Source organism: Neophocaena asiaeorientalis, unplaced genomic scaffold, assembly GCF_003031525.2.
Source record: "Neophocaena asiaeorientalis asiaeorientalis breed wild unplaced genomic scaffold, Neophocaena_asiaeorientalis_V1.1 scaffold490, whole genome shotgun sequence".
NCBI lineage: Eukaryota > Metazoa > Chordata > Mammalia > Artiodactyla > Phocoenidae > Neophocaena > Neophocaena asiaeorientalis.
In genome coordinates, this window is record NW_020175079.1 from 2,123,748 (window position 1) to 2,147,777 (window position 24,030).

The 24,030-nt window shown below is 47.1% G+C and overlaps 2 protein-coding genes across 2 annotated transcripts in view; both read left to right on the forward strand.

The window, feature by feature from the left end:
* LOC112412440 (autism susceptibility gene 2 protein-like) overlaps positions 1-197 on the forward strand; it is a 961,342-nt gene extending 961,145 nt beyond the window's left edge. Inside the window, exon 8 of the mRNA XM_024764131.1 lies at positions 24-197. Coding sequence (XP_024619899.1) covers positions 24-197 — 174 coding nt within the window. The remainder of the gene's footprint in view (positions 1-23) is intronic.
* Positions 198-1,434: 1,237 nt separating this feature from the next.
* The window catches only part of AUTS2 (activator of transcription and developmental regulator AUTS2), a 25,538-nt gene continuing 2,942 nt past the window's right edge, over positions 1,435-24,030 (forward strand). Inside the window, 11 exon segments of the mRNA XM_024764139.1 lie at positions 1,435-1,583; positions 2,676-2,896; positions 4,579-4,623; positions 7,674-7,769; positions 9,833-9,904; positions 11,149-11,178; positions 13,203-13,274; positions 16,484-16,625; positions 20,257-20,334; positions 21,271-21,354; positions 22,466-22,688. Coding sequence (XP_024619907.1) covers positions 1,490-1,583; positions 2,676-2,896; positions 4,579-4,623; positions 7,674-7,769; positions 9,833-9,904; positions 11,149-11,178; positions 13,203-13,274; positions 16,484-16,625; positions 20,257-20,334; positions 21,271-21,354; positions 22,466-22,688 — 1,157 coding nt within the window. The 5' untranslated portion in view covers positions 1,435-1,489.

The window sequence follows — 24,030 nt, forward strand, 5'->3', positions numbered from 1 at the left end:
CAGCCGCTGTCCGCCTACAACAGCAGCAGCCTGAGCCTCAACAGCCTCAGGTGAGCCGCCGGCCCGGCTTTGGTCATCTTCTGATGGACGGGCAGCTGGCGGTGGGAGCGGGGCCCGCAGGGACTGCGGTGTCCTGTTGGAAGCTTGATCGCAGTGTTCTCAGCGAGGCGGGGACGCAAGACAGGGACGGGGCCTGAGGGGCCGGTGGGACAGGGTCTCTTGGGAGCAGGACGGGATGCGTTGGGTGGAGTATGGGCGGTGAGGACGTTGTCAAGAGCTAAATATCTACGGAGGCTCCTGAGAGAGTGAAGGCAGGAAGGGGAAGAAGGTTCAAGGAAGGGAGAGTTGAGTTGAGGGCTCTGTGCCCGGGAGCCCCGCCGGTTCCCCGGTCAGAGGCAGGGAACGGAAAGCCAGGGAGATGGTGCAGTGTTGAGAATCTTAAAAGGAAAGCTCTTTGCCACCACAACCACCCCCCGTCACATCTCCCTGCAACTCCAGGGGCGGGAAGATGGGGACCAAGGAGTAATCTGGTTTGAGGAATTTCCACTGTGATTTCCTTCCTCCGGGTGGGTCACAGAGGTAGAGAAGAAACACGCCAGGTTTAGGGAGAGAGAGGTGTTCCTCCCTGGAGATCTAGGCACTCTTCCGTCTTGTCTTTGCCAGAGTACAAAGGAAAGTTTACAAAGCAGCACAAGGAAACCCGCAAAGAAAAGGGGAACAGGGACCCAGGGCGCAGGCCTCAGTGTTGCCCACCCCGGCTGGTCCCGGGGTTGTCATTCTAAGCCCCCGCGCTTGGTGACTTTGGTAGTGTTTTCCTTGTGACTGTGACGGGTGACCGTGGCGGTCAAGAGCCTTGCTCTCTCCTATCTGCAACAGGGGAAGGAAGCTGCCTTGGCAGGGGCCAGGCCCATCTTCTGCCCCCGAGGCCACGTCTGTGGCCTCCAGACCACAGGGGTGACGGGGCACCTGACCCCCTGGTTCCCCCTTCCCTGTGCTTCTTCACAGAGGAGGGAGCAGCTCACCGCGCTTATTGCTTTCCACTGACGTTGCCCTGTCACAAGTGTGGCTGGTGCAGGATGGGAGGGGGCAGCTGTCTGGACGTGGCGGCGGCTTGGGGCAGCAGCTCCTATTCTGCTGTGTCCGCAGTCGTGGGGGCGGTTTAGAGGAGCTGCGATCTCAGCAGAGGCTCTGCGCGCACAGGGGAGGGTCTGGGAAGAGGAAGGAGCGAGAGAAAAGGTGTTGAATGGCTTTGGGCAGGGACATAGGGGTTGTTTTAAGCAAATAAATGGCTTACCTCTTTTGTTTTTCATTTCTTTCGTATCCCAACAGCAGTAGCAGGAGCAGCACCCCAGCGAAGACTCAGCCCGGCCCCCCCCACGCCTCCCACCACCCCTCGGCCTCCCCATTCCCCCTGTCACTGCCCAACCACAGCCCCCTGCACAGCTTCACGCCCACCCTCCAGCCCCCCGCACACTCACATCACCCCAATATGTTTGCCCCTCCCACTGCCTTGCCTCCTCCACCACCTCTGACATCAGGGAGTCTGCAGGTGCCCGGACACCCGGCCGGGGGCACTTACTCAGGTAGGATGGACGAGCTGGCCTGGCTTCTTCGTGCTCCCACTGTCCCCTCCAGAGGGCCTCGCCTGCTGTCTGTGTTGTCCCTGACGGCTAGGTGTTATCCACTCACGATTTTCTGCTTTACTGTATGTCTTCTTGTAATCTTCCTCCGGCCCTCTGTAGGCTGAGATTCAGCAAAAATACGTACCAACACCCATCCCAACCTGGCATGACAGTGGCCTGGAATCGGACACTGCCAGAGAGACTTTTCTGACCAGGGTCATCCTCTGAGCAGTAAAGCACAGGTTGTCTGGGCCCTGTCACCTGGGCTCCCATTAGCTTGACAGAAAAGCTCTACACATCCCGTGTCTGTTTCAGGCCAGGATCTTAAGTCACATCCTTGTTAGCTGACTAAGGCCGCCTACCGTGGGTGGGAAAGAAGATGTACTTTTTGTGAGCGTATGTCCCAGCTTTTTAAGGACACACCTAGTGTCGGATATTGGGTCCTTTTCTCCTCACCTGTATTAATCAGGCCAAGGGTTCGTCGTGGCCATGTTCTACCACCGATACAGAGAGCCGTGGAGCAGAGGTTTATGTTGGAAGAGGGCATGCGGGGTCTGTCATGGCATGTTGCCGTGTCGACAGCTCACTTTTATTAGTCAGCCAGTCACTGCTCTTCAGCACTTCAGTAGGTTCATTTCTTTAACCCTTGAAACGAATCCATGGCACAGGCAATGTTATTGTTCCCGTATGAGAGACGAGGAAACCGCGGCACAGATGGCTGATTTCCCACACCCAGGGTCACTCAGCCGGCAGTAAAACAGCTGAAACTTGACCTCTGGCCGTTCGGCCTGGACTCTGTCCGTGCACCCCACTGATGGGCCGCCTGTCCCTGAAAGCTGAGACAGAGAACAGAGTGTGTGACTGGGCCTTACCGTCCATTGCCTGGTCGGCTATCCCTTTCCACTAAGGGCCCGGCCGCACCCCTGAGAGCCCCAGCTCCCGCACCCTGGCTGGGCGCACAGCCCTCCGTAGTGAGCTACTTGGATGTCCCGTTCTGAAAGAAATTACCGTCCCAAGGAAAGGTGTCACCCCGTCCGTGTTCTTCTCTTCCAGAGCAAGACATCTTGCGACAGGAACTGAACACGCGTTTCTTGGCCTCCCAGAGCGCTGACCGCGGGGCCTCCCTGGGCCCCCCACCCTACCTGCGGACCGAGTTCCACCAGCACCAGCACCAGCACCAGCACACGCACCAGCACACGCACCAGCACACGTTCACGCCCTTCCCCCACGCCCTGCCGCCCGCCGCCATCATGCCGACGCCGGCACCGCCCATGGTGCGTACCCCAGGCGGAAACGTGAGGATAAGTGGAGCGCGACTCTCTTCTTCTGCAGCACGGTGGGGTTGGACCAGGCCGTCTGGGCACAGGAGATTGGCTGGGGAGCAACAGCTGTTCGGGGGACTCCCTTGACCTTGCTCAGCTCTGCTGGAGAGAAGGGGATGTGCCCTGCTCCAGGCAGCACTGACCCAGGGCCTAAAGTAGGAACTCTTTGCTAGACGGTGATTTCTAGCACTGTGGGTGGAATTTATTCTAGATGCCCTCGAAACGGTCACATCCAGTGTCGGTAGTTAACTTCTTAAGGGCGATTTTGTCTTCTTGAGCACCTTGGGGAGTTGCCACCAGATGTAAAAATGTATCTGTCAGTGTTCGGCGCCAGCAAATAAATGCTCACGGAATCCCGGGAAGTCGGGAAGGGCTGAGGAGGGAGAGAGCCATCAGGAGACTTGGATGGCCCTGGGTACCCCCTCCCCCAATACCCGCTCTTTCGGAAGGTTTTTTAAACCGGCTTTGATGGAGGTGTTGTATTTCCCGTATTTCATAAGACAGCGCCCCCAGTCTGCTATTGTGCTCTGCCAGCAAGTGGTCAGGGCGCGATGAGCCCTGCAGGGTCCGAACTCAGCCTTGTGGTAAGAGGGACCACTGGCAGTGACACAATTTTGGCCTTGCCTGGGGACTAGCGCATGCCGGGAGGACCAGTTAGGGTTGTTTTTTAACTTAGGAGCTGTAAGGAATAGTAGGATACTAACTGTTCTGAGATAGATGCCTGTCCATAACAGTGACTATTAGTGTTTTACTTATTTAATTTTTAATATTTCAGGAAATACTTGATTTTAAGGCAATTAATATAGGCATTGTGAGGATAGATTTGAATTCCGCGATTCACCAAACTTTGCATCCTCTCTCTCCTCCCTCGCTCTCCCCCATTTTGTTCAACTTAATTTTTTTAAATATATATTTCAAAGTTTATTTTATAAACTTTATTTAGGAGCATATTAGAGGTAAGGCCTTGGGACCAAAATTTTTTTCCTGTGATAAATCCTGTATCTGTTTTCTGGATGAACCGTACTTCTCAACAGTTATTTAGGGAAGGAGCTTATACCAGTCTGAGTGAGCTGTTTCACAAAATAAGTTAAATCTAACTGAGGGGAGTTACAGCCCAGGATGATGACATTACTTAGAAGAAATAATGGTATTTTCTCTTTTCTGCTCAAAAGAAAGGTTCTAAGACCTAGCCCAAATTGCCTTGTATTTGGGGGTAATACATTTCAGAAAACAGCTGAATGCACAGTTCTGCCAAAGTGAAGATGAAAACGGAGGGAATTCTCTGGATAAATCAGATGCAACGCTCACTTCTCTCTGATTCATCTGAACAATTGCCTCTTCTCTCCAGTTCAGATGTTTGGTGCGCGCCAGTCTCTAAACATAGCCTAGAAAGAAAGCCGCTCTTGTGTGGCCACAACCTAAATGCACTGAATGGGTTTTCGCTTTGATTTTTGCATTCCTGTTGATTTCTTGTCAGAGTGACTCGAGCTCAGAATGGTTTCATATACAGTGAGGTTACAGAGGCTGATGACAGCCTAACGGCAGAGAAGCTTGCTTCGGGCTACCTCCACTGAAGCAGTGAACAGAAATGTAGATTCTTTAAGTAACTAGCTTTTGCTTTGATCCCTTTACAGTTTGACAAATACCCAACAAAAGTTGACCCATTCTACCGGCACAGTGTGAGTCTTGTTACCATGCTACCCATTTAATGTAACTGCTTTTCCATTTTTGTGCTCTCACCACAGATCAGTAAATGACTAGCAGCCTTCCTTAATCATCTTTGCAAGAATTCCCATTGCTCCTCGTCACTTTGGATGCTTGCTTTTTGTGACGTTTGCTTTTGGTAAAGATGCAGTATCATCTTCTGAGTCAAAAGGTCATAAGCACTCCTAACACTTTAAAGCGAAGGTGGACTTCACTGGCAACCAGGCCTCTGTCCTGCAAAGTGGGGCGCCCGCAGTTAAACCCTTAGAGTTTCAGGAGAGTCTGAAATCACAGATTGCAGTCTTCGGTCGAAATGTCCTTAACACAGAATTCCTGGAATTCATCTTCGATTATTTCCTCCAAGGAAAGTACCATATCTTTTTGACTCATGACTTCAAACAGCAAATTTTCATTTCTTCTAGACCGACTGTTGATCCCTCTTACACACAGCTGGTATTGTTCTCCTGAGCTCGTTAAAACTGCAACTAAAAATACTATTTAAACAAAAGAAGATCTTAAAATTGAAATGCATGATTTTTTTTCTCTTTAAACTCTTCTTTATTTAAAAAAAAAAACAAAACTTTTTTTTTTAATCGTTTCATGCAATTTTAAGAGTATGTTCTGGAACTTCAATTGGCAACAACCTAAGTTATATGTTCAGTTAATTTCAAGACGTGGGCTTCTTTTATAACAAAAACCTTGAATATCTTACCATGATATTTTGATTATGGAGTGTATACTGCATCATTTTTACCTGAAATTTTGCAAGTTTTCTTTGCTCAATGGTTTATTTATATTTTTTAAATGAAACCAGAAAGAAGGAAGTTTAATAACTGCTTGTAGCCATGTTGATTCACCGTGTTAAACTCTTCTTGCTTTGATTTTTGGATAGTGTTACCTTACTGTTCAAATAGAAATGCTACTTAATAGATCAGCCAAGCCTGTGAACTCATTCATGCTTTGAACTAGATAATTAGACACTGTGTTAGTCCTAAGCTGAGAAGTGAGCTGAGAAGTCAGGACGAGACAATATTAGAAATCAAGTGAGAATTACTTACGGAGAGACATTCAGAAATGGCCTGAGGAGAGCCTCTTCAGAAAGGGATGAGGAAGGTGTATCTGAGCACCTGGGCCCCCCCAAGTTCTTCAGCACTGTTCTGCTCAGGACTGTGACACGAAAGCATTTTTCAGATGGACATGCGAAATGTAGTAGAGCTGTGGGTTTTCTCTTTGCGTGGGTTTCATGAATGGTACCACCCTTAATAATCACCAGATTTCTGCCCTTTGTCTATACTTGCCAAGTTCAATTAAGGACCAGCTAACAAAACCATTCTCAGAGAAAGTTTAGCTGCTCTGCTGGCAGTTCAGTTTACTTCCTAGGACCTCATGCAGTGTCTTTTCATATACATATTCCACAGAGAATCCTAGATTTAAGATGAAGAAGTCTGCAAGCCTGAATTTTTGGAAGGTTCATGTTTTATTACTTAGGTAATTCAGACTTGTAGTCAGGAGATGGAGTAGTCAGCTATATTCGAAGAGGCTCAGTAATGGACTAGAGCAAAATGAAAATGGTGAGAACACCCAATTTTTTAATTGAAAACATTAAAGGAAAACATACCCACCTGGAGGCAGAGTAATAGGAATTTGAGCGCATTTTAGTGATGTTTAATTACTCGGCTTCATACAGTGTACTGGGGGAGAGTTATTTCATGTTATTAGTTATAGTGGATAATATATAAAGTACTTAGTCTCCCCTGCTTTGGGGACTGGGATATTATAAGGGAAATTAAGATACAATGCACTCAAGTATCTAAAACACAATTTTAGACTTAAAATTAGTTTAAATGAGGGCGCTTGGTTTGCAGTCACTGTTTAAGTGGATTTAGTTCAGTATCAATTAGTCTGAAAAACTTTGCTGCATCATTGAATGGGAGCAAAATGAAATAAAGACCAACGGAAAAAGTATGTGCTCTGAAAACAGGATTGTGAAATGTGGATTTCGGCCGTTACCTAGAAATAGCTCACATAAATGCATTATTAGGAAAAGCTTGAATTATTATTGTATTTTTGACATATTGTGTAACCATAAGGGTGGGACATTCCTAAAACATCTGTATGGTGGTTTTTTCAAAGTAAATGGAACCAGAGTGGTAAAATCTCAGAAACTGAATTTTTAAGAGGAGGAGAAGATGCGTCTGCATTGTCTTCAGTACTGCTGTATATTTCTCTCCTCCATTGTGTCCTCTGTAAACTATCAATTCAAGAAAATTCGTATTGTTAATTCAGAATCATTCTTCTCCCTCCCCACTAAGTGGTCAGACTGACATGTCAGGGGATTGGCTTGAATAGCCTTCAGTGGGCTTATCCATCTTATAGAAAAATGGGTGGCTCTGTGGAAAGTATACTCTGAGTCATTTTATTTTCCCCTTCCACAAATATTTGTCATCATTTTAGACAATTAAGTTGTCCTCTGGAACTGCCACTTACCAGAACAACCTAATGAAGCAAGGATTGTGAATATTTTCTCATTTCCTCAAAACTATTAAAAGTCTAAAAGTACTAATTGTGTTTTAATGGTTTAAAATCCTGGAATCCATAAAGACTTGCTTCTTTTTTCTTCCTTTTTTTTTTTTTTCTTTTTCTTTTTCTAATTAACTTGTCATTTTCTGGGCATCTTGTTTGGCTCAGCACCCCCTCCTGTTTTTGATATGCATTAAAATCTCCAACCCTTTAGGACTTCTATCCGATTTAACAATTAATAATTAGAAAAGCTCCCTTTCTAATGATGTCCTCATCTGGGACATCATTTGTTGGCTGATTGATTCTGAACTACTTTTAACTTTTCAAGTTAAGTATTCATGGCACATCTGTGTGATCATTTCACTGTGGCTTCTTGACTAATAGCATCAAACTGAAATTACTTGGCTTGCTAATGTTGATGTCTTTCTGTGGGAAGGGAATTGGAACATATCATTTGCCTCCTACTAAAATCTTGTCTTCCCCCCTTCTCCATCTTTGGCCACAGCTCTTCCATTCTTACCCTCCTGCTGTATCGGGCATCCCCCCTATGATTCCGCCCACTGGCCCTTTTGGTTCACTGCAAGGAGCATTTCAGCCGAAGGTAAGAAACTACGTCGAAAACACACCTACGTACTTGTAAGTGGAGCCTGGGGCTGGGGCTAGGCAGGTAGCTTCCCATCCTCTTACCTGCCAGGGACTCATTTTTCCATCCAAATTGACCATCAATATTAGAGTGTGAATATTTTCTCCTAGTCCATTTAGGTTTAAAACTCAGCCAGAATTTAATTTTTAACCTGTGCTACCCATGTCATCTCAGTTGAACTAGGATTTCTTGTGCTCTGTAAAATATACAGGGAAAATATATATATATATATATATATATATTTTCCCCCCAACCCCCACCCTACCAAGATTGTGGACATAAGCTTCTGGTCAGGAATTGTATGAAATGTCGGATAAGCCTCCCACCCCGCTGTCAGGGTCACACTTCCCAAGGTCAAGACTGCCATCCTCGTGTGAGATGAAGTAGCCTTTCACCCTTTATGATAACTGAATTCTTTTCTACCTAGCCAGAGATACGCTCCTCCACTTGGGCTAGAGTTATCTCCGAGGGCCAAAATAAAGGCGTTAGCTCTCAGAACTCTACCTTTTTGTGACTTTACATCTACCACGGCCGATACTTGATTCTCATGCCAAAAAAGCGAAATGTATTTCTGTTAGCAGCCATTCTCAGATTGTAAAGTAGGAAATTGTGCTGTGTGATTTTGGTTTTCTTTTATTCCCGTCTCATTTCAAAGCTAAAACACAAATTTTGGGCCAGAGTCTCCCAGGATGAGCACATAATATACTAACAAAGGCATGCTGCCCTAAAATTAGAAAAGAGGAAAAAAATTAAGCATTGGGGATGGGATGGCCACACCTTAGAAATCACAGGGACCTGCATGGAATCGCAGCTCCTGTGCCCAGTTAGACCTCCTCAGGCCTTGAGGATGGCCGGTCTCAACACCTCCTATCTGGGGATAAAATGATGGTGGTTTTTAAACTCCTTCTGCCATCAGCTCTTTACTACCCTCTCAGACCCTGGTCTGTCCCCTCTAGGTTGCAGGAAATCTCTGGTGCATCCCCAACCAGACTGGTAGGTCACTTAATAAATTAGACTATTTCCCTTACTCACAATTATCCAATCACACAGAAAACTACATCTGGGCAAGAAAGTGTCTCTCCTGGTGTTGAAATAGGCCTTTCCAGGCCATCTTACTGATTGAATATGTAGATTGCAGTTCATTAGCGGAATTCTTCATATGTATGCAAATCAGGCGGTTAACAACTCCAGCTTAATTGTTAGCTGTACAGCAGCTGATTGCTTTTCTTTCTTCCATTCTTTCTTTCCCCCCCATCATAGAAGTTGTGGTTTCTTAAATCAAATACCTGGTGAAAAATACTCTAAATCCTCTACCCACTAGAAAGTGGTGCCTTGTGCCTCCAGTGGGCTTTTCGTTGTTGTTAATTCAAAGGACAAAAGCCTACAGATAAGGTTGTTATCATTGATGATATTTAAGAATGGTGTTGGGAATGGGAAAGATGGTGCAGAATTACTTTAGAAATCACTTAACAATAGGTCTGTGTGGTCCCCAAATTAGGTTCTCTTGTCCCATTCCCACCACTGCTAATGAGTAATTACTGAGTGTAATTCCTTGTTACCGTCTGCCAGTTAAAATTGAGAGTCAGCTTAATGTCTGTAAAACACGTTCAGTTATTCTGAGGGGAAGCACCTGATAGAGCAGATTATAATGATGTTCACTTAAGCATTTCTTGGAAGGTTTGGTGATAAAGCAAAAGCCCCACAGTGACAGGGCTGTCAGGAGCTCGGTAGAAGATGGATTTCAGGGGCGGGCTTGTATGTACGTTTCGCCTCTCTCTGCCTGGAGATGCCATCGCTGGAGAGGGCAGACTCTGGTCAGGGTCCCCTGGGGAAACAGGAAGCGGGGTCCTCACGAAGAGCATATGTGGTCACGGAGGAAAATGGATCCGTTAACTCTTGTATTCCAGAAAGAAACAAACAAAAAAGGGACGTTTGAACTCTGTCATTTAGAACGAAAGGAAGACCTTGCTTTCGTGTCCCGTGTTATATGCTTCCTAAGCTGTGGTCTAATTAATTTGTAGACGTCCAACCCAATCGATGTTGCTGCCCGACCTGGGACGGTCCCACATACTCTTCTCCAGAAGGACCCGAGGGTAAGTGCAAGGTCAGGCTGGGTCTCGGGTAACACAGAAGATGGCATCTCCCCAGGACAGCCAGCCCAGGCCTCACACCTTCCTCAGCCCAGCCGAACAGCTGCTGCCTTAGCTCTTCCTTCTAGTTTATGGAAGATGCTAGTTACTCTTAGAAAACGGAATCTCCCTTGCGGCCACGTGACACCAGGGCAATGACTTACCACGGGACAGAGGGAGAGCTTATGGTCTAAGCCCAGGAGTCCGACACTCTGAGCTTGCGTAGTTTCCACCCAACCAGCCTTCTCTGTCTCCATCTCCTGAAATTTCTCTCACATGCCAAAGAAACAGCTGTAAAATGTTTTGAATGGAAAGGCGCTACGCGCTTTTCTTCCTGGAGCTCATTGTACTACACAGCTCTTCCGGCCACTCTACTTGTAATGTGGTATGGACCCTTTTGTCCATACCACATGGACAAAAGGGTCCATGCCACATTATCTGGAGCTAAATAAAATATCCATTATGATTTGGTTGTGTTATTTATTCATAACGCAGACCAACTCTCAAAAAGAATTTGAAGTTACACAGTAGATATAATCTTGTCTCGTTGATCGTTATTATCTTCATAGTAAATGGGGGAAAAAAATGATTACCTTTTACAATATTGTCTTTTTCCCTGGATAAGGGCAGTCGGAAATTGATAACCAGAATTAGGTAGATGTGTAAAATGACTCAACTGTGTAAGTATTTGTATGATGTTTAGTGAACTTCTTTAAAACGTCTTATACCTCTAAGTGACGTACAGTCATCAGATTAAGGATAATTATTAAAGATAGCCTATTTCTACTGTGTGTCTGGAAAGGACACTTCTCCTTAATTATCATTAGTATCCAGTCTTTCAAGTCCATGGTCTGAAGGCCCTTCTCCCTTAGACCCATGTGGTGAGGTTTGGAAGGGCTGCTCTAAGACAGTGAAACTCCTGAGATGTGTAATGGGAGCAAATCATGTTGCCAGAGGGCAAATCACTATTGATTAAACTTGCCCGGGGGCTTGTCAGCGTAGATGTACCAAGGCTTGTGAGGTGGGGGAGGGGCGCTTGGCACTTTTGATAGTGTGAAAATGGGTTAATTATTCTCTAAAAGGGCTTCATTTAAAAGTAAAATTCTAACATTTTAATTTCCCCTCCTAATGAAGCACTACAAATTTCTTAATTAGAGCAATTGTTTGAGTGACAGGCATGTAACCAAGTTGTCATTTTCTCTTCACAGTTGACAGATCCTTTCAGACCTATGTTAAGGGTAAGCAAGCTTCTTCTAGAACTGTTTTGCAACCCCTGTTTGACTCCCGGAGGGTTAAAAATACAATTACAAGGAAACAAGCCACAGGAACACTGGAGTAAAATGTTGGAACGACAGTGGTCAGGTTTTTCAGAGTGCGATTGAAAATGGCCTAAATGGTTTTGCTTTGAGCATTGGAGGACGCCAGGCCACGGAGATAAAGCGAACAGATCAAATTCAACTGAGTCAGATTCTCTTGTCAGTTCTGGCAAAAGGTTTGACTTGTGGAAAACTTAAGGGAAAGACTTAAGCTATAGGCTGAAATTAGGGTTACACAGAGCTCTACCCTTTCTCTTGCACCTAGAAAATACATATCCGGGTCTATTTATTTTGGCTGGTGGCTGCCTCTTTCTGCACTAAGTGATGCTGACTTGTCACAGCCATTCGACCCTTTCCCCTGGTGCAGAAAAGAGCTACTAGAAGGGGCTTCCCTGGTGGCGCAGTGGTTGAGAATCCGCCTGCCAACGCAGGGGACATGGGTTCAAATCCTGGTCCGGGAAGATCCCATATGCCGCGGAGCAACTAAGCCCGTGTGCCACAGCTACTGAGTCTGCTCTCTAGAGACCGTGAGCCACAACTACTGAGCCCACGTGCCACAACTACTGAAGCCTATGCACCACAACTAAGAGCAGCCCCCTCTCACCACAACTAGAGAAAAGCCTGTGCGCAGCAACAAAGACCCAATGCAGTCAAAATTAAGTAAATTTATATTTAAAAGAAAAAGAAAAAAAGAAAAAGAGCTACTAGAAGTATTGGTTTGTCTTGAGAGGTCTGGAGCATGGCCAGCAAATGTCCTCTGAATAAATGCTGACTTCCTTGGTGTATGTGGGGAGGGGGGGCAGGGATGATGGATGGTTGGATGGAAGATGGATGGATAGCAGATTTCTCTACTTAAACCCTTTCTGGTGCATATAATCAGATAATTCAGTTTCTCCAAAGGGGGAGAAAGGAGGATGGTGTCATCACTTAGGCGATTTCAAATGACCCATAATTTCATTACAAGAGAACTGAACCCAAACTTGGATTTAAGTATATATTTCAGAAGCAGCTCCTTAATATAGAAACCGGAAGTGTCTGTCCTTTGCCGGTGTAGGAATGGGGCAGTGTTTCTTCTCATCCATCCTGTTGTTATGGAGCTGATGTTCGGAGCTTACGGGTGGATTACGTAGCAGGAATACAAGTGAAGTGGCACGACGTGGTCCCTGCCCCCCAGGTAGTGAGACAGAGCTCACAGCTACTGCACAGCTTAGAAAGCAAAGACGTGAACTAGTTTGAGAGACGGGTTGATGCCCTCCCAGAGGGCGGGGCAGGCACTCACTCTGTAGAGGCCTAGAGAGGAGAAAGGAGTGAGTTCTCTTCTCTGTTTTTTCACTTAGAAATGAACCGTGCCACCCAGCACGAATATGGGCAGTTGACTCTTAGTGAAGCACTTGTGGGAACTGGGCTTCAGTAAAAATGTGGTGGATTTCTTTGTTCCACTTTGGGGTTTAAAAAAAAAAACCCCAGTGTTGGGGGCGGTGACACAGGTTCTGTCCCCTCTCTTGCTTTCGAACTGGTTCACGGACATGCACTAATTAGTTCTTCTGAGCAGCCAGTTCGCATTACGGCCTGGCCAGGCTTGTTCAGTAGGGCTTCACTCCACCAGGCCTGCCAGCTGGCGCCAGAAAAGAGAGAGAGAGGGGGCACAAAGTGGGATTCAGGCTTTGCCACGTTATCCTTGGTAACCAGGGAGGTCCTCCTCGGGGCTGGTTTTCAGAGGAGTAGCTGCCGGCTCGGGCTCCCGTGGCAGGGGAGGTACAGCCCACTGGGGCTCTCTCCAGCCCGGGCACCGGACTGCTGCTGAGAGAAGGCACTTGGAGGGGACAAAGCATCTCGTTTCGTGGAAAACGCCTCTGCAGCTAGAATCTGCTGAAAGCTTTGGGGAAATTGAAGGGGGTTTTCTCAGAAAGTCTTCCTTCTGACCACGTTGCTCTTTCTTGTTGCAGAAACCAGGGAAGTGGTGCGCTATGCATGTTCACATTGCCTGGCAGATCTACCACCACCAACAGAAAGTCAAGGTCAGTCTTGCCTTCCTAGCCTTGGGGAGGGGTGCCCACCTGCGGGCGTGTGATCTCCCGATCGAGGAGGCATTGAAACAGATTCTAAAGTCCCACCGGCAGGCAGGCAGGCAGGCAGGCAGGGTCAGGTATCTCTTGGAAAAGCTATTTGGCAATCTTGCTGTTAATTAGGGAGATTACCAGCAAATAGCAAAACAGAAGCAAACTGGTAACATCCTGATGTTTTGTTTATTTTTTTAAATGATTTTGTCATCTTATTGATCCAAAGGGCCTCCATAGATTAAATCCTAAAATAAAGGTTTGGGGAATCTAATTATAGTCACAAGTACTAGTATGGAACATAGTATCTAGGAAGAGCTGTACACGAAAAGTTTTCTTTCTGTAAGAATTGGTACATTCTTCCCATTCCATTATGCTTTATTACAGGGTATTGAATATAGTTCCCTGTGCTAAACAGTACCTTGTTATTCTTTTCATTTTATGGCTTTGGATAAAAAGATCGTTTATGCCCAATATGTTACTCATTTAGGCCTATATGATGATTCCATTAGCAATTCATATTATTAAAAATTCCTCTTCTAGAAGCGGTATTTGGTTTACAATGACCTATCCCCACTCTCCTTCGTCCTCCTGATGACCAATGCCAGAGGTCAGACTACAGTCAGTGCTTGTCAGAACCGCCATCTGGCTGGTTACCTTACCTGTCCTGGGGAGATTTTTCTTCTTTGTCTGTACTTTCATCATATAGACGAATACATTGCATGTATTACCAGGGCTTTATGATGAAATAGAAAACAGATGAAGAACTTCTGCAGATGACCAGATACGGCATCACCGGTCAACTTAGGGACCAAACTAACTGACAAGTCCAGATTTTACAGTCTGAGTAACTATACCAATCAAGGAATTCCAGTACACTTCCGCTGGAATCCATATTTTCATGAACAAGCTTTTAGTCCTGACGGCATTCGGGGGCCATCATCAGAATAGAAAAAGAGGGAGGGCGAGCTAGTCATCCCAGAATTTTTTTTTTTTTAATGGTTAAACAATTTTTTAAAAACCTACCTAGTTAGAAATTAAAAAGCCACCCTCAGTGAATGAGGTCACTAAGGTATCTTGCTTTGGTACCAAATACCTGCTGTTTGTCAGAATATCCCGTCGGTGAGTTTTGCTCACCTTGACATTAGAGTTAGGTGAGGCTTTATTAGAAACCTCTTGGTTTAGCTTCGTTAGAAAACGCATGTGCTCTGAAGAGCTATAACTAGATTTTGATGGTTAGTTCAATTCACTTTTGTTCTGGATGATGTGGTTAGCGGAACGGTGGGTAAATCACGTCCTCCTGGTAACTCGTTTGGTTAAAAGCGATGAAGGATGGCATAGGTGCCACTTTAGCACCTTCCTTTCCACAAGCGTGTCCCCAGTGACTCAGAGGTTCATTATCCCAATTCAATTAGGAAGACCTCTTGCACAGGAGATCGCTGTTCATCTTCCCTTTCCGGCAAATTCTTTGTAATCCCCAAGCTCCATTTTGCTTCACGGACCTAAGTTGTGGTTAATGGAACTGTGCTATGTACCGTGCAGCATTAGCACTAAGTAATTTGGTAACCAAATTAAAGGAGGCACTCAAAACGTTTTCATAGATTCATAGTGGATTAGCAGCTTTGTTTGGGGGGTTGGCTATTACTTGATAGTGGGACTTGCATGAGAGAACTCCCTGTAGGTTTGAGCAGAAATTGCATGGTCCCCTTTCTCTGTAATGTTCATTTACTCGTTCTTTTAGCCACTCACCAGATACTTCTTGGGAGAGGCCCCTGCTCGCAGGTTCTTACTGCTGCAGGCTCAGGGCATGCCTCTGTCCCGGTGTCCAGTTGCTCAGAGTTCAGTAGTGAGGATTGGCGTGTGTAGAAAAAAGGGTGAACCTGTGATCTGCTTCCTGGGGTGTTGCTGCCAGCCTGGAGGTTTCAGGTGGTTTTCATCCTACCTGGGAAGGATGGGTGAGTGGGATTGCAGGATGGTGTAGGGTTCAGCGCTAGGGGATGGCAAACCCCTCTTGTCTCTGACTCCCGCACAAGTTAGATCACATGTCTCCTTGGCGTTACTGTGTGACAGGACAAGGATTTACGCGTGGCAGAACATGAGGGGATTGGAGGGGGAGTGGAGCCAAACGGACAGAGAACATCCGACGAGCCTAAGAGATGGGAAAGGCGAGGTCGGAAACCGAGGAAGGGCCGTGAAGGACTGGGAGCCCGGAGAGCTTGAGAGGAGGGGGCGAGGGGAGGGAGATCCGGAGCCTCGGCCCCAGGCCCAGGTCGAGGGTCGGCGCTCTTCGGGGGCGGTGTGAGGCCAATGCCGAGAAGGCTGTTGAGAATCGAGAAGGTGGGGCAGTTTGTAAACCATGCCGTAGGAGAGGCTGCCAGCCTCCAGAGTGAGGCCAGGAGGAGCAACGAGGAGGAAGGTGATGAGCTGGTCCCTACAGCCTCAGAGGAAGCTGAGCTGACAGGTTAGCGCAAGGGCGGATAAACAGACGGCAGCTGATGGCAAGGAATTCACAGCAAGAGACGTTCTGGAAGGTTTACTGGTCTGGCCTGATCTCTTCCTCAGCTAACTGGGAGTGTAGCAGGCACAGTAAAAAAGCCCCCGTTAGTAAAATTAATATCCCTACTTCATTAGTGTTTCTTTAAAAATATGTAACAACGATCGTTTGAAAATTAGCTTGTAGGCATGCAAATATTTCTTTATAACTTGCAGCTACTAATGTGCTGTGATCTGTTAGAGCATGGCAAAGAGTCATTAAACAATTAATTTACACAGCAGAATCCCTACTAAAATGAGCTTTAAGATACTATCATTTAAAAACTTGCTGAAAGGAGCCTTTGCGGCAAATCATAAACGACTTCGGAACGGTGGTGGTTTCAGTAACTGGGACATGGTTCTGTCCCTCAGACCCCTGTAACCTCAGAGACCGAACCTGAGTTTTGCCCCTTGACATTTCTGCTATGAACGGCGGGCCCCGCTTTTCTGGCATTGGAGGGTGAAATGGTTTGTGGGTTGCTGTGTTCTCACAGCGTTTGTAAACTTGAACCTGACGAGGGCTCAGGGCCCGAGTTCATCGTGTTGACTCTCTCGGTCTCAGGCTCCTCCTATTAATGTTTTTCTTCCCCGCTGTTTCTCTTGGGGTGCCATCCTTTCCTCCCCCCTTGCTGCTGTAGAAACAGATGCAGTCAGACCCACACAAGCTGGACTTTGGCCTGAAGCCCGAGTTCCTGAGCCGTCCTCCGGGTCCCAGCCTCTTTGGAGCCATCCACCACCCCCATGACCTGGCACGGCCTTCAACTTTGTTCTCTGCCGCTGGTGAGTTCAGAGGGGAGAGCTGGGGAACGTAGTTCTCAGGTAGCTAGATAAGTTATATCATCTGAGCTCTGGGCCGCCTGAAAACTATGACGTATGTCAGTTTGCAAGGCAGTATCACAGCGCATCTCGGGAGATGGGCCCTTCTCCGTGGATGCGCCCCCTTCCGTGAAAGAAGGGAAAAGACCATCTCTCCGTTCGGGGGCTCATGTTGCTTCGGCTCGTTATTTGCTTCTCTATTAAACCACTATAACTCACAAGCACGTCAAATGCTATTGAAAAAGATCTGAGAGCGTGCAAGGGCCGATCGGGAGGAGACAATGCCAGGAATTGTGTGAGGACGCAGCTGCTCTCACTGTCCCTGCCCGCAGAGCCCTCGGCGGCCTCACACCACGATGCTTGGTCACGCCGTGCGTGAGGGTCTGAGGATAAAGAAGTACAATTAAAGTAGTTGCCGGCGGTGTGGTCTGCGACGGGGAGGGTGAATTGGTTGGTTGCCGGTCTTCTCTATTACAGGACTTAACATTCTTGCCTGGTTGGTTGTAACGATGCAGGAAATTTAGGGGCCAGCGTGTAAAACCCCCAACAGGTCTGTTCATTAACCTCTGAGAAGACACACTTCCAAGTGCCTCGTGCATGTGCCGGAGTGGGTCCCTGATCATCACTGCATCGGGTAACCCGCCCAGTCCTGCTCCGGGACCGTACAGACAAAGGCAGCGGCCGTCAGGGGCATTAGGTGGAGAGCGGCCCTACCGGTATCAAAGGTTCCTCAACATTCAGTCTTTTCTAAAATCACCTTCAGCGCACAGTGCCTGGCACACGGGCTCCACTGGCTACAGCTCATTCTGGTGACAGGCGCCATGACTTCCTACCCACTGTGCGGCGTAGAATTTATTCTTCTGGACGTAAGTGTTCAAGGGGGTCCCCGTTTCTAGTCCGCCTGCCACCTTCCCAGGCTTTTATTCAAGACTCGTTTTTGGCGGACCTGAGGCTCATCCATTCGGGAAGCAAGGAGCACCCGCACTGCAAGCAATCACCATTCTAATGGCCTTGTCTCCAGAGTAAGGGCGAGCGGCGCTGTCTTGAGGGTAGATGGAATTTGCTAAGGTCTCAGGTTTCTCTCTGTCAGTTCCATCTAGGGATATGTTTGAAGTCTTCGTTACCATGGCACCTAGGCTCTCAGACAGGGCTACATGAAGAGCAATTTTTGGAGAGAAATAGATTTCTCCCTGGCTTCCATCTGAGCCAAGCAGATGAACTGGCTTCTTTTGCTTCGATAATTCCTGAACTGCGAGGCACCCCTGGGGGCCCTGCGCTGAGCGAAGCTGCGATCGTCATCGAAGCATTCATTAGCTTGTACTACACGGTGTGCAGCCCCATTTTTATTGAGCTGGCAACGCTGTTCACACCTAATGAATGTGTTGGGCTGTATTTGCCCTGTGGAGGTGGTGCCATTTTTGCACTTTCTGGGTGGAGAGGAAGTCACCCTATAGGGCTGAACAGATAACTCCTCAGGTGCCTTCCGACGCTGAGACGCTGTGGCTCTGACAGATAGATGTTCTCCTATGCTGTGTGGCTTCCTCCACACCCCAGGCCCACAGGGCCCTTCCAGGCTGGGGAATGAAAAACGCCAAACATAAATTAATAGGGTGTTGAAGGGACAACCCTCCTCCACTTAATTTATGTTCCTGAAGGAATCTGTATTCGTTTCTACGAACTCAGTCAAAATGCAAGGGATTCTTGGAATAGGGGTTCTTGGAAGAGTTTTAATTATTGGTAAATCCATTCAGTCCCTGTTTATACTTCTATTCTGGAAGGTAGTCTTTTCTAGTATAAGCAATATCAGATTTTTCCCCAAATGGTGAAACTTTTTTAACTGGTAAGTATGATTTACGCATACTTGTTAAATTCAACCGCTTCCATCTTGCTGTTGGGCACTAGCGCCTGAAATAACGAAGGGGACGTCTTTAGATGACCTTGGCCAATCTCTTGTCTAGAGCCCGGAGAACCTGCCTTCTCAGCTGTGAGCTGCACGTCAGCAAGCCAGGCGGATGCCCTAAGTTTTTGGAAAGAGTGTCCTTCCCTAATTCACAGGTGCACACTCTCTGTCTCTCTCTTCCTTCAAGAAAAGGATTTGAGGCATCCTACGGAAATACATACTGTTCACGGCCAAAGTAGAGGAAGAAATATGGATAAAGGGGAAAACCTAAGGAAAGACGAGCACTAAGGTAGACCGGAGTTCCCTGGCAGGCAAGGTGAAGACCAATAGAGGCGATTTAGGATTTATCAGTGTCCAGAAGCAAGTGAATAAACTAGCTTTTCCCGGCACTGAAGATACGGAGGACTTCATTTCCAACAACCTGATGTAACTCACAGTGAGTTTCGTAGGGTCGGGCTTTATAATCTCCTTCAATGCGGGTCCGTGACGGCTAACACATCCCCAGGAAATGAGATTCCACAAAGGCCCAAGCGGTGCAGCCCAGAGACACGGCTTCGTGACGGCCGCTCCTGCACCCGGATTAGACAGTGTTTCTCAGAGTGAAAGTCTTGCCCCCAGAGATGTCTCTGAAGAAAGTAGCCCATGGCCGGATGTTGCCCTTTTAGAGGCTGAGAGAACACAGTCACAGCTCCTACTCCTTCAGTAAAAGAACCTTGCTTCACGTTTTTTACCCAGCATTTCTCCAAGCTTACTTGGTTACAGAACTCCCTGCCCCACTGGCATTGTGTTTCCAGTGCTGTGTGTCAGCCCTGAGAGAACCATATAACTCAAAAAGAGTCGTGTACCACAGTGTTCATTGCAGCTCTATTTACAGTAGCCAGGACATGGAAGCAACCTAAGTGTCCATCAACAGATGAACGGATAAAGAAGATGTGGCACATATATACACTGGAATATTACTCAGCCGTAAAAAGAAACGAAACTGAGTTATTTGTAGTGAGGTGGGTGGACCTAGAGTCTGTCGTACAGAGTGAAGTAAGTCAGAAAGAGAAAAACAAATACCATATGCTAACACATAGATATGGAATCTAAAAAAATGGTTCTGAAGACCCTAGGGGCAGGACGGGAATAAAGACGCAGACATAGAGAATGGACTTGAGGACACGGGGAGGGGGAAGGGTAAGCTGGGACTAAGTGAGAGAGTGGCATGGACATATATACACTACCTAATGTGAAATAGATAGCTAGTGGGAAGCAGCCGTATAGCACAGGGAGATCAGCTCGGTGCTTTGTGACCACCTAGAGGGGTGGGATAGGGAGGGAGGGGGGGAGGGAGACGCAAGAGGGAGGAGATGTGGGGATACATGTACATGTATAGCTGATTCACTTTGTTACACAGCAGAAACTCACACCATTGTAAAGCAATTATACTCCAATAAAGATGTTAAAAAAAAAAAGTAATACCTCTCTTCGGTGGTGGCCAGCCCAGCCCAGCCAGCGAAGAGGAAACGGGGTGATTTATTTTCTGCCTCCTGATGAGCACGTTTCTCTTTCCCCGGGTGTTGCCTGGACGGACGTCAGCTATGTTCTTTCTTTAACGTGCTCTCTCCTGGGGTCCTTTGGTGACCGGGAGCCAGTGGCATTGTCGAAGTTGCCTTCCTCTGAAATCTAACTCCATTATGTTTGACTTAACAGGTGCTGCACACCCAACCGGGACCCCTTTTGGGCCACCGCCTCATCACAGCAACTTCCTTAACCCTTCTGCTCACCTCGGTGAGTTGCCCATCAGCGACGGGCAGCGACGTGTGTATCTCAGAAAAACCTTTGTTCACTGCGCTCCTGCTACACTTCCTGCTAAGTGGGCCATAGTCCCAGATAAGTCACTTACTGCTTTAGGTGGTGGTGATCCTGTAGAACTCTGAATCCCCGCCGTCCATCTCCAGGATTTCAGCACCTCTCATACCGTGTCCTTCAAGTAGTCGGTCTGTGCACAGCAGTGGTTGTGTGTAGACTTGCTGAGGGGGTGCGGTGGGTGAAAGCCATGCCGTGGAACCCCAGGGCATCCACGTTTACAGCAGCCTGTCCCTGCCCCTTGGAGAATATGGTGAGCTCTTGCCCACATAAAGGCACCCATGGAGGTGGAAAGAAGGACACGATGTTATGGAGAAGAGACAGCATCCGTTACTTTTTAATCCCTTCGCATTTCACAACCCTATTATCTCTCTTCCTAGTAAAGGTGCTTTACTTGTGGCCTTCATTTATTTGATGCTTCCTGCACGTCACAAGCAGATGCAGGCAGTGGTGTAGGATATGTGTGCCCTGGGGACTTCATTCAGAGATGGACTTTAAGCTGCCCTCGTCCTTCTGGTCTATGAGAGCCTACACGGCACATTCTGGGAAGAGGGGAGACAGGCAGGGAGGCATCTGAGCGTACTGTGGCTTGAGCAGCGTTCCCCGCCCAGCAAGAGAGAAAGGGGGCAAAACGCATAGTTCTGGAAAACAGCTTTCATAAATATTTTGCTAACCCCATGCCCAGATGCAAAAGGATGAAAACCCTTTGCATAATCTGGCGGGAGAAGTGGGACAGGTCAGGTCTGAGTATAAATGGGGCAAGGATCCCCCACTGCCTTCCCAGCTCCCAGGAAGCTCTTGTCTTCCTCACTCAGTGGAGTCCTGCAACCATGTCTTTCTTCCCACTCTTGTCTGCAGAGCCTTTTAATCGGCCGTCTACGTTCACTGGCCTGACAGCAGTTGGTGGCAATGCCTTCGGGGGACTTGGAAATCCTTCAGTTAGTGAGTACCCTCTAACTTTTAAAAATCTGCCTTAAATTATTTATCTACTCTGATCTGTCTGTGGCTCAAGACCTTTCTAGGTAAAAGGGAACCAACCACGCTCTTGGGAAACAAACTTAGGTGATATCACTGCAAAAGCAGGCTTAATCGGTGGAGTTAGGTCTAAACCAACGCTTTAAGGCTAGCCCGCAGTTGATATATGTTCCTGAGGGTCAGGAAAGGTAGTGTAGTCAATTGAACTCCAGAGAGTTTGCTGAAGTTCACAGTTTCATCCATATTCCATCTCTACTATCCCACATTTTAGCCACAGCTCCCATTAGACGTGAAGACAACTTTTAAATTTCATTTCATCTTGCTTTAGCGGGAGTGAGGAAACGCACTGAAGAACAGGAGGCAATGCAGGCTCAGAACCGTCAGGAGAGGGCAATACTTGGTGCTGCTAATCCAGGAAGACTGTGTTGTTTTCCACTGCTCAGTCTGTCTAAAGTAGGAAGGGCTCCTGTTCTAAACATGCTTTAGCCACTGAATCCCAGCTTGTTTCCTTTCGTGCCTTCCATACGTCACGGCCTCCGGCTACAGGAGACCTACGGTGCAGCTTGAAGCCGCCGTCACGGTTCCATATAGCGTGGAGACCATATGTGTCTGTTGGGATCAGGACCCTGTCTGGTCTCTGCTGACTCTAGTTCTGGTCGCTAAGGTTGTGGACGGGGGCAGCAGTCATATTAGCAGGGTCATGGTGGGCAGAGGATAACCATGAATTCTGCTCTGAACTGAGCTACTGACCTAGGTCACACCCCTCTGCGTGTGCCAGATAGGCGTGACTAGCTGATCCCCATACCTGTTGGGTCCCTTTCCTTTTTAATCAGCCCCTCCTGCCCCTTTGCCTTTGGTTAAAAAAAAAAAAAGAAAAAAAGCTGTGAGCTTACTTACCTCTCCAGTGTAGGACAAGCTCCTCTAATGAATCTGTTAATCTCCTTTCCTTTTCCAGCTCCCAATAATATGTATTCATTTTAACTCTGAATGCTGTTAAAAGTTTTTTGGTAAGTACCTTCATTACAGCAGATTATATAATTTCTCTGAAACCTTTTTGTTCTCCACTTCACCATTTCAGCACCCAACTCAGTGTTCGGCCACAAGGATGGCCCCAGTGTGCAGAACTTTAGCAATCCTCACGAGCCCTGGAACCGGCTGCACCGAACGCCTCCGTCGTTCCCGACCCCTCCGCCCTGGCTGAAGCCAGGGGAGCTGGAGCGTAGCGCGTCCGCTGCAGCTCATGACAGAGATAGAGATGTAGATAAACGAGACTCATCCGTTAGTAAAGATGACAAAGAAAGGTACGCAAAGAACCCGCTCTCGAGTCCCAGTGGGGGAGCCCGCTCTGGGCCAAGTACTGGCCACCCACCCTCCCCAGCCCAGCCTCGTGCTTCGGCTGTAGCCTCGGCCGGTCATGCAGCCGGGGTGGTGTCCCCCCCGCCCCTGCCCCCCTCGCCCGGCCCCCTTCGCCCAGCCCTTCAGTGCATCGTGACCACAGGCCAGCATCACAGTTCTGTATCCAGTACAGAGCAAGTGAATCCTGACTCACGAGCAGCTCCACACTCAAGGTCCCCGTGAGCATTAGTCTCTCCAAACATAAATCTCTCTCAAAAAGGTAGCAAGATGGAGCCTGGACCAGAAGACACACACAGCATGAATCAACACCATCTTTGCTTTCAAGTTCGTGCAGTCCATTGACTCATCCATAGGTTTTTTGCTCTCTCTCTCTCCCTTTTTTGTTTTCTTTTAGAAAGTCATGTTTCCATTGTCTCATTGTATTTCTCTCGAATTTTGTTCAGACTCAAATCCTGGGCTCACAGATAACTGATAAAATTTTGCTAACCCAGATTTAGGGAAACCTCACCAAGCAGTTTGGGTTTGGGTTTTGTTTTGCCAGTGGATAATTAATTTTACTAACCATTTGTATCTCCATACGTGGTGTAACCCATGCCTAAAAAAGAATTAGCCTTCAAGAGGGAAATGTCTTATAGTTATTTTTTCTGAAGAATGTTATAAGCATTCTTGACAAAGCATACTCCCTTTTTCCCCCTTTCTTTAGGGTATTTTCATTTTGAATGAACTAGCAAGGAATACACAAGATACGCTTGACAGAAAATACCTAATAACACTTTCCTTTTGCTATTTAAATCTCAAATACGACCCAAATCTTTAGTTTTCCTTTACTGTGTATATTGTGTGTGTGTATGTGTGTATACATATGTACGTGTTTCCTAGGGATTTAAAATTCAAGTTTGCAGGTTTTAAATGCCGCAGATTAAGTAGACCATCACAGGCCATCATGCCAACTGATTTCTTTCTTATAAAAGACGACGACAAATTTTTCCTTCAGGACAGCATGGTAAAAATCTCTTAGCCAATGGGAGGACCGTTTATGACATGCAGCTCTGAGCTGTAAACTGCCACAGCGAGGTGCGTCTGGACCCGGCAGCCCCTAGACCAGGAGCTCTCTGGACTGTCAGGGAAGAGAAGGCAGGATATGGCAGCAAACCTTGCCCCGCTTTTCTTGATGCAGCCAAAAATGGCCTTTTAGATGAAAGTCAGGAAACTTAAATAAAATTACACTCGTCTTTATTCTTACCTTTGTTTTTTTTTTTTTTGTTTTTTTGTTTTTTTTTTTTTTTT